Source organism: Monodon monoceros, unplaced genomic scaffold, assembly GCF_005190385.1.
Source record: "Monodon monoceros isolate NGI ecotype Baffin Bay Population unplaced genomic scaffold, NGI_Narwhal_1 Super_Scaffold_13, whole genome shotgun sequence".
Lineage (NCBI taxonomy): Eukaryota > Metazoa > Chordata > Mammalia > Artiodactyla > Monodontidae > Monodon > Monodon monoceros.
The window spans coordinates 29,561,332-29,571,892 of record NW_021703769.1 but is presented as its reverse complement, the minus strand read 5'-3'; the positions used below and the strand labels follow the sequence as shown (position 1 = coordinate 29,571,892).

At 45.1% G+C, this 10,561-nt stretch overlaps 1 protein-coding gene across 7 annotated transcripts in view; it reads left to right on the top strand.

The window, feature by feature from the left end:
* Positions 1–2,148: 2,148 nt before the first annotated feature.
* CUNH20orf194 (chromosome unknown C20orf194 homolog) overlaps positions 2,149–10,561 on the top strand; it is a 148,039-nt gene continuing 139,626 nt past the window's right edge. For all 7 annotated transcript variants that reach the window (XR_003793098.1, XR_003793099.1, XR_003793100.1 and 4 more), the window contains exon 1: positions 2,149–2,293. Coding sequence is in view for 1 of the 7 variants with exons in the window: in XM_029220249.1 (XP_029076082.1) it covers positions 2,211–2,293 (83 nt within the window). In the remaining 6 variants the exon portion in view is untranslated. The remainder of the gene's footprint in view (positions 2,294–10,561) is intronic.

Genomic DNA, 10,561 nt, shown 5'->3' with positions numbered 1-10,561 from the left:
AAAAAAAAAAAAAAAAGTAAAAAAGTGGAAGCAACACAAATGTCCATCACCTGAGAAATGGATAAGAAATATGTGAGATAACCATGCAATAGAATATTATTCAACCATAAAAATGAAATCCTTGTACATCCTACAACACAGATGAGCCTTGCAAACATTATGCTAAATGAAATGTCAGTAACAAAGGACCACATACTGTATGATTCCATTTATGTGAAACGTTCAGAATTGGCAAATCCATAGAAGGGGGGCGGGAAGAGAGAGAGAGAGAGAAAGGTAGATTAGTGGTTGCCTATGGCTGGGATGGTTGGGAAGAAATGGGGGAATGACTACTAAAAGGTATAGGGTTTCTTTTGGGCGTGCTGAAAATGTTCTAAAATGACAGTAGTGGTGATCGCACAACTTTGTGAATACACCCATTGAATTATAAAAGAAAAAAATTGGTAATAGCGACCAACGCAAGAACTGAAAAAGTTGTATTTAATAAATCTCATGGCTGCATCATTGCATCTGTCACAAGCCCAAATTCATATCTAACGGTAAGGTGGGAGCTGAGTCGTGAAAGGGTTGCGAACTTAATTTTACGAAAAGCAAATTGAACTCAAAGGTGAATATCTAGTCTGCCTGCAAAGGAGAGCTGTACTTGTAAGGAACAGTCTCCCTTAACAAAGTCGGAGCTGAGCCAACCCAATCCAATGTTTTGGGAAGCTAGCTTTCCGGGACTGGCAGTATTTCAGAAGCGTGAGCGTCTAGCGATTGACGGGCTTCCAGCTTTGTTAGTGTGGTTACTGGAGTAAGGAAGCTGATTACCTGTTAACTATCAGAAGCCTGGTCCCTGGAGTGAGGCACTTGCTGATTGGTTGTTGTCTAGAAGCATGGAGCTGTCAATGATTGGCTGACTTTCAGAAGCTCTGGACTGTCGTTGATTTACGAACTTTCAGAAGCCTAGCTACCGGAGTGAAGCTGTTGTTGACTGGCTGATTTTCAGAAGCCACTGGAGTGAGGCTGTCGCTGATTGGCTGGTTTGTAGAGCCTGTGTACTGATGTGAAGTTATCTCTAAATAATGGTGGTTACTTGATCAGGACTTAGAACTTGAGCAAAAAAAGTCCTTTCCTTTCTTGAATATGAAAAATAAGTACTTGTAATTTCTAGTTCCTTCTTTTGGTCTTCCCTCAGCTAAACTCGCTGGAGACACCGTAGACACTGTACAGATCTTTTATTTGTAAAGGTAGGATTTTCAGTTAGTGATTTAAGCACCAATTACTGCGGCGGAAAAATAGCTCTAATAGTTTTTAATTGATTATAAAAAGATAAATACAGGACATTTAAGGCATCCTGACAAAGTCAGTATACGACGCAGGACAAAATCATTAAATACGTCCTGTATATACAGGATGCCTGGAAACTGTCAATTACACCGAAGACTGACGCTCGCTGGGATTAGGTTTCTTGCATACGGCCCTGCAGTCAGAAACGGGTCGAGTCAGAATCTGAACTGTAAAGGGCAGGGATCCTCTGGGCCCCTGTGAGCCCCTAACGTCTGCGCAAGGTTGGGCGCGCACCGCTAACCTTAGGTCGGCTAGAAATCGGCTGAACGTCTGAAGGGAGGGTGCACAATTGACTAGCAGCGGGTGAGGAAACAGCAGCAAGGAACCGGCCTGGGAGACCGGGTCACGAAAGCCGAGCACCAGGGCGGTTCAGATCTCCGCGCCAGGGACCTGCTGCGGCAGCAGAAGGCTTTGCTGGAGGCCGAAGTGGACTGGGCGGGGCGGAACGAGGCCCCGCCCCCAGGCGCGCCAGTGTGCGTGGCTGGGGGCGCCGCAGAGTCCCACTCCACGATGCGAAGCCTGAGGACAGGCCAGAGCGGCGGCGCGGTAGCTTTCACTCTGGGCACCCACGCTCCCAACGTCCAACCTGGCCGCCTCGAAGCTTAAGAAAGACTCGACCCGCAGCCGTGCGCTTGCCTCCACCCCCCAACCCGTCCCGACGCCCCCATCCGCGCTCTTTGCGCGCGCCCAGCTCCGCCCCCTCCCCCGGCTCCGCCCCCGCCCCCCCCCGACGTGCCCCCGCCCCCGACGTGCCCCCGCGCACTGCGCCCCCCGCCCACCCGGCACGCCCCGCCGCCCCACCCGGCCGTAGCGGGCCAGGAGACGCCCGCAGGCCTGAGTGACCCTCGCAGCGGCGCCGTCCTCCTCCGCCTCTCGCAGCCATGGACGTGTACCCCCCACACCGGCTGGGACTGCCCCGCGCACGGTCCCCCGGCGGCCCTGGCCGCGGGTCGCCCTCCGTCAGGTACGCGGGGCTGAGGCAGCAGAGGGGCTGGCGGGCGGGCAGGCAGTTGCGGGCTGTTGGGGTCTGGAGACGCCTCCCGCCGAAGGGCGTGGCCCGATATGGCTTCCTTGCGGACGTTTTTTTCCTGAACGGTTCCCTGACGAACGTTTGCCGAGGAGCGGCTCTCGGTGCAGAGGCTCCCACAATGGCTCCTGTATCGACAACCCCACAACGGCTCCTCTGTGAAGACCCCCTATTATGACATCCCCAACCCCATAGAACATTTCCCCCCGGAAAGATTCGCCTATCGAGAACCTCCACAGTGCCTTCTGTATGATTAATTCACTTGTCTTCCCCATAGGATATTTTCCCCAGAAACGGCCATCTATGGAGACGTCCCCTCACAATAGCTCCCCTTATAGAACCCCCAAATGGGTTTCCCTCGAAATGGCTTACCTCTCATGCTCCCCTACAGTAGGTCTCCTTTAGAGCCTTTCCCTCTCACTGCGCCTTCCCTAGAGAGTACCTCCCTCCCGCCCCATAGAAACACCCACACGGACAGCATCTTCCCTGTTGCGCGTTTCCCCACCTCCCCCTGCCCCAGCCCGAGGCTCCCTCACTCCACGATGGGGAGCTCAGGTTGAGGACAGGTGGAGGTCATTAGGGGCCTGGATAAGGAAAAAGGGGCCAGAATCCCCGAAAGCTGCGGATCCCAGGCCACAGAGCCTAGAGATAGAGCCCCCGGGTGCCTCAGTATAGGGAGGGTCCCCGCCCGCTTTCGATATATGAAGATTTGTTTCTGCTGTCTGCTTCCTGTGCCTTTGGAGCTGACCTTGATAGTCTCGGTATTATTCGTGATGGAGCTGGTTTGGGGCCGCCAGTGGAGTGTGGAGGTTGGAATGATGGAGGGGTTGTGGCAGAGACCATTGAGAGGAAGGGAGGAAGAGAGAGAAATGGGCTTTGGTTCTGCTAAACTGTCATTAAACCAGAAGAGGGTTTTTATTTGTTTTGTTTGCTTTTTCTTTATTCTAGCTACTTTACAAAGCAAATACGGTGTTGTTTCCTTGAACGAAGGTTGTCAGCTTAACATGTGAGAATGGTCTTTCCTGTATCCTTGTTATGGTATTTAAGGCATTGTATTGGAATTTTTGCTCTCAAATCTGTTTTTTTCTTTGTTTTGTTTTGTTTTTATTTTGTTTTAACTCCACCAGATTCATGGAGAACAAGAACTGAATCTTAAAATCCAGTCCCTCTCTTACTTACCGACATTCCTTCTTTCACCTCAGTTACTAACACATGTTGGTTGAGTAAGTAAAGGATGGGGAGGTGGGCCTAGATACCCTTAGTTGCATTTGGGAGTCCTAATTTGCTTCTGATTTGGCAGGTGACATTAGGTGACATATTTGGACTCCTGTTCTGCTCTTCAGTGGAATTTCAGTGGGCTTTACAGTTGCAAGTGTTTAGCAGCTTATGGTAACCATCTCCAGTCTGTCCTAACGTTTCTGGCAGCCAGTTTCACTGTTAGAAAGTATTTAAACTTTGAATAAAATAGAAACTGCACAGGATACTTTAGAACTTGAAGCAGCCACACTTTAAATCCAGGGTCTATGTAGACTTGGTGTTCATCCCATATCATCTTGAGCTTTGAAGTCTGGAGTCTTTGAGACTTTTAGGGAAAAAAGAGCTTCTGAATAAAATCCATCTCTAAAATAACTGCTTCCTTCCTTGCTTCTGGTAGCATGTCAGTATACATTTTTTTTTTGTACGTAGTGTTTTTATGTTAAAAAGATCAATGTTGGCTAACTTTACTAATCATACTCAAACTCCGAATTTTCCATCACGTGGTTTGAGTGAAACTTGTTAGTCTTCAGACATGGGGTAGTGCAAGGAACCCCAAGGCCTGGAGGTTGTATACCTTTGGTAAAAGAAATTTTGTGAAAGTTTCCCACCTTTCCCTGCCGTTTTTAACCGAACGTGTTTTTCTTACTCATTCAGTTAAGCCTTTCCCAGATTTTGACATTGAACGTTTCTAGAAGGTTTGTGCTCAGCACTTTCCTGTCACCCATATTTGGCTTCTTTGCTGCACTCTGACACCTGAGTGATGAAAGAGGCGGGCCTAACTGGTGAAGCTACATTCCTAGAGACCCATAGATAGTACTTTGCAAGTGAGTGGTTCTCTTCTAGCAATGGAGTTCATTTTCACAGATGAGCAGTAGAGATCAGGAGTTAAAATATTGTTGCTTAGACCTAAAAGCTTCTTTTTAATGATATGGTAGTCATCAGTGCTGTCCATCAAATATCTTTGGTTTCTGTCTCCTGGGCATGTGGTACCATTGTACTTGCTTGCACCCTTGAAGATGGATATGGCGTTGTTAGTTGCTTTTGGTCAGTGAAATGTGCACAGGAATGATGTGTATCCCTTCATGGTAAAAACTTCTGGTGTGTGATTTGCCACTCTTTCCCTCTGTTTTGGTGATTGTTGGTGCTCCGGATGGTGGCTAGTCTCAGTCTGGGAACCAGAGCAAGCTTCCAGGTGACCTATGTTTGACATGTAGAGTGAGCAAGAAGTAAGCCTTTGTTTCAAGCCACTGAGATTTTGGAGTTATTACCAAATAACTATCTTTACTTGTACTAAGGAACCAGTGGAAATAGTTGAAATATGCTTTCCTACTTCAGATCTTTTCCTGCAGAGGAATCTGATCCTGCTCAGGACTTGTTTAACAGTTTAAATTTCACTCCCGCTTTATGCAAATAATCCAACATACACTGTGCTAGGTGCTGTGGATTCAGAGCAATAAGGCAGGCCTCTGCCCTCCAAGAGCTCCTTTGTAAGTGGAGAGAGGTAAAAATCATAATACAGAGTGGTGAGAAGTAAATATTGGGGAGGAAATAGGGCTGAAGGAACAATAATGTAAGAAAGCATAGTCAATTTGGGGCTCAGCAGTTGGAAGAATGGAGTTGCCATTTACTGATACTGGGAGCATTGGAATAAGAGCAGATTTGTGGAGAAAATAGAGTTCAATTTTGGCCTTGTTCATTTCAGTTTCCTAATAGATAACAGATAGCCAAGTGGAGATATTGGATTAGCAGTTGGATATATTAGTCTGTAGTTCAGGAGAGAGATTGAAACTGGAAATACCACCCATATTACTGGTGACTCCAAAATTTTTTTTTAAAGCTATGAGACTAGATAGAGACCCAGGGAGTAAATGTAGATAGAGAGGAGGACCAACATCCAAGCCCTGGGATATCCTATGTAAAAAAGGCAGTGTAGCAATGTCTTCCAAATTCTGAGGGGAAATGGTTTCCTACCTCTGAGATAGGGGAAGAATCAAGGATAGTCAAATGATAAATGCAAGAATAGACTATTAGATTTGGTAATGTGGAGGTCATTGGCGACCTTGACAAGAACAGTTTTGGTGCAGTGGGTTCAAGAGGATATAGAAGAGGAATTGAAGACAGTGAGTATAGATAGTCACAGTGATGTTGTTTCAAGGATTTCTATAAGGGAGAGCAGAGTAATAGGGCTGTGACTGGAAGGGCACGAAGTGTTAGAGTTCTTTTTGTTTTTAGGTGGGCAGATAGCATGTTTGTAAGTTAATGGGAATGGTGGAGTATAAAGAGACAAATTGATGATTAAAGAGAGAGAAGGAACAGTTGCAGGGGTGGAGTCCTTGAGTAGATGAGAGGGAATGGCATCTAGGATATAAATGGATATGTTGACCTTAAGCTCAATAGCTACATGGGCAGTTCATCTGTGGTGATTATATTGACCCAAATACTGGTGAATTGGTAGCTTGGTAGTGGGACAGAGTGAATGTTCACTTCTGATTACTTCCATATTCTCAGTTAAATAAGAAGGAAGGTCTTTAGCTAAAAATGAAGAGTGGGGGAGGTGTTGGAAGTTTGAAGAGAAAGAAGGTGTAAAATTCATCCAGGAGAGTGGGAAAAAATGAGTTGAATAAGGAAATATTTTAGGGCACCAGGTGCCCATTTGGCATTTGTAGTCATAAATTTAAGGTGGTTGAGACCCAGTTAGCATGGTTGAATGCTTCCCCTTCAGCTGTGTTGAGCTGCTTGGATGTGGGCACTGTGGGAGGGAGTGGCTGAGGTAGGATAGAGAACGTAATTGGAAAATAGGAGTAAAGGAACTGAGAGGTAAGGATAGTGGAAGGGTTATCTCAGTGCATATTGAGATCATCGTGAATTAAGATGGGAGTAGTAATAGCAAAGAGACAATGATCCAGAAGCTAAATCTTGAGGGAATGTGGAGGACTGAGTGACCTACAGGTTTGTAGATGTCTGTAACAAGGAGGGGTAGTGGGTGGTTATTGTTTGTTGGCATGAAGAAATCATCCAAAATAAAATAGTTTCTCACAAATAAAGGTGTGTTTCTAGATTAAAAGGACGCTCCAAGAATCCAGCACAATTAATTTAAAAATATCCATGCCAAGGCACATCATCATGAAATTTTTTTTTTCAGAAATTTATTTTTTATTTGTTTATTTTTGGCTGCATTGGGTCTTCGTTGCTACACGTGGGCTTTCTCTGGTTGCAGCCAGCAGGGGCTACTCTTTGTTGCGGTGCACCGGCTTCTCATTGTGGTGGCTTCTCTTGTTGTGGAGCACGGGCTCTAGGTGCATGTGCTTCAGTAGTTGTGGCGTGTGGGCTCAGTAGTTGTGGCTCGCAGGCTCTAGAGCACAGGCTCAGTAGTTGTGGCACACGGGCTTAGTTGCTCTGTGGCATGTGGGATCTTCCCGGACCAGGGCTCGAACCCGTGTCCCCTGCATTGGCAGGAGGATTCTTAACCACTGTGCCACCAGGGAAGTCCCCATATAATGAAATTTTTGAGCACTATGAAGACAGAAGAATATCTATAAATCACATAGAGTCATGAATCATTAGATTGTAGCAAGAATGGACACTAGAAGATAATGGAGCAAGGAGTACCTTCTAAAAGAAAATGAGTTCCCACCCAGAATTCTGTATCCAGCCAAACTCTCAGGCAGGTGTGAGGGAACAATAAAGACATTTCACACATGCGAGGTCTCATAGTTTGACTTTCCATGCGCCCTTTAAGAACTCACCGGGTGGCGTGTGCTCTAGCAAAAAATTCTGACCGAGGAGTTCCTGTGCTGGTCTTCTTCTATACCATGTATAGGTGGGATTTTTTCCTTGTTAAGGGACTCATAAGAAAGGACCTTCTTTGTTGCTTCTGGAAATTACCAAAGGGCTGGAACCTTTTTTTTTAATTAATTAATTTATTTATTTATTTATGGCTGCGTTGGGTCTTTGTTGCTGCGTGTGGGCTTTCTGTAGTTGGGGTGAGCAGGGGCTGCTCTTCGTTGCGGTGTGCCGGCTTCTCATTGTGGTGGCTTCTCTTTTGCGAAGCACAGGCTCTAGGCACGCGGGCTTCAATAGTTGTGGCACGTGGGCTCAGTAGTTGTGGCTCACGGGCTTAGTTGCTTCGTGGCATGTGGGATCTTCCCAGACCACGGCTCGAACCCATGTCCCCTGCACTGGCAGGCGGATTGCTAACCACTGTGCCACCAGAGAAGCCCCGGGCTGGGACCATTTTTTATTGCCATTTCCCATATTGCTTGCCCTAGTGCTTAGGTCAGTGTCTGGCACATAGTCAGTACTCACTAAATGTGAACTGCTGTTGTTAGCCATTATGAAACACTGCTTGCACTAATTATTTATTGAATGAATAAAGAATAATTACAGGTGAAACTCTGGGCTAAGGGTGTTCAGAGAATGAAGAATCACAGTTGTAAGCTAGATGGTGGGAAGGTGGGTCACCATAGTGATTTTCTATAGAGAGCGCTTACATAAAGCCTCACAGAGACAGGTTATCTCTTCAGGTGATGTTTATTGGTCAGGTACCAATACCCGTGGTTCTCCTTTGGGTTTACAGATCTACAGAAGTGGTAATTGTCCCTGCTTTAAGAAAACTCAAAATACAGAGCAAGACTATGACCTTGTGTGTCTGAAAATGTGAAGTTTCACCTTCAGTATACTTGCTTGGATTCTGGCCAGGGAGGCTTGGTTTGGTGCTTATAGAAGTAAAAAGGGTTTGCTTAGTTACCTTTTTATGACCTTATTTCTGGCCCGGGGTGGAGGTCTAAGTATGGGTTTCCCCCAGCTATCAGAAAGTAGAGCCTTCCTAGGAAACCTTTTGTAAGGTGAAACAGCCTAAAGTGAAGGAGCAATTACCTAGGAACACATCTTGCTAACAGAGGCACAAAATAAATCAGGATAAAGCACAGATGCTCACAGACACAGTTCAAAACTATGGAGGCTTGTTGCTGTAATGCTGAGTGTAGTTACCAGGGAAGGAGCTTGACAGTGCCACTCTCATTGCTCCACTGCAAAACAGATGCTGGCTATCTTTGCTTTTCACCTTTTTTCATAAAAGCAAAAACCCTCTTCAGATTTCTTTCAGTTAGTGAAAACAGGTAGGTCTTATGTAAAAGCGAACTTTGAAAAGCAGGGGATGCCCCTGTCTGCATTTTCACATATGTCTGGGATGACTGTGTTCTGAGGACTCTTATTTAGTGAGTATAGTTGCATTAATAGTGCACAATATTGTAACAGTGTTTGCTAGCTCTTGGGCTCTTCTGTGATATTCTAATTTTTGGAGAGGGGGAGTAGATGAGATGCAGATGCCCTCAAGAGTTCCACAGCTTAAATATTGTTTTGCCCTGAAATAAAAAAGAAAAGAAAAAGCAGAGTTTGCTACTTGGGTATTTAAAACTGTTTTCTGTGATTTTGAACCTAGTTGAATGGAAAGTTAGCTGATTTGGCATGCTTTTTGCTTTCAACTTGTTTGAAATAATATTAGGTTTATAGATGAGTTGCAAATATGGTACATAGGGTTCCTATAAGGCCTTCACTCTGCTTCATCTAACGTTAACATGGTGCATTTATCAAAACTAAGAAATTAATATTTGTACCATACATTAGTTTACTGTAAACTTTGTTTACTTAGTAAATTTGTTTTTATTTGGAGTTTATTACTCCAGACTTTATTTGCCCAGTCTTTCCACTAATGTCTTTTTTCTATTCCAAGATCCAATCCAGGATTCCACAGTGCATTTATATTTGGCATGCTTTTAATAGTCAAAGAAGTGAGGGAAAGTACTTGTGGATGCCTTTTGAATGAAGACCTGTGAAACTGACTTTACAAAGAGCAGATTGTGTGTGGAAATGCTCAGAGAAATCTGGAGAAAAGGAAGAAAATGGAAAATAATATATTGTTACAGTGGAACATAGTGACAGACTTTGAAATAACATTTTCCATTTGTGGTGGGGAGCATTCTCTGAAGTTCTCAGATTTAGTTTGTAGAGAGTCTTATATACTCCAATTTGTGAAATATGCATAGACATGAATTGCAATTGGGTACAAGTTTTAACTATTTTAGATAAGGTGACCTGTCAGGAACCATGTTTGGCAGCTGGTAGAAGATGCTTAACAATGACTTAACTGAGGTTTACTCTCTCGGAAAAGATGTCTATCTAGAGGAGGGCAGGCTAGTCCTGGTATGAAGTCATCAGGGAACCAGGCCACTTCCGTCTTTGTATTTAGCAAATGGATTCCATTTTCTTCATAGCTTCATGGTCACAAAATGGCTGCAGGAACTCTAGCCATCAGGTCTGTCAGGCAAGAAGGGGAAAGAAAAGCAGCATTTTTCCTAGTTGAGTCAGTTATTTCCCTTCAGCAAACTTTCCCAGAAGCCTCCACCTGATCGCTTTTGCATGTCTCATTGGTCAGCTCTAGAAGCAAAGGAGCTGTGCCTATTGCTGCTCCAAATAAAATTGGGATACTATTGGGTTGGCCAAAAGGTTCGTTCGGTTTTTTCCGTAAGTGGCTCTAGTAGTGCTTCGTTGTCTTTAACTTCATTCGAAACAATTTTGTTAGATTGTATTATGACAGCTATCATATCAGCATGCATTTAAAAAAAAAAACTTATCAGGACTTCGCTGGTGGCACAGTAGTTAAGAATCCACCTGCCAGTGCAGGGGACACGGGTTTGAGCCCTGGTCCCAGAAGATCCCACATGCCGTGGAGCAGCTAAGCCCGTGTGCCACAACTACTGAAGCCCGCGCGCCTAGAGCCCGTGCTCCACAACAAGAGAAGCCACTGCAATGAGAAGCCCGTGCACCTCAACGAAGAGTAGCCCCTGCTCGCTGCAACTAGAGAAAGCCCGTGCACAGCAATGAAGACCCAATGCACCCATAGATAGATAGATAGATAGATAGATAGATAGATAGATAGATAGATAGATA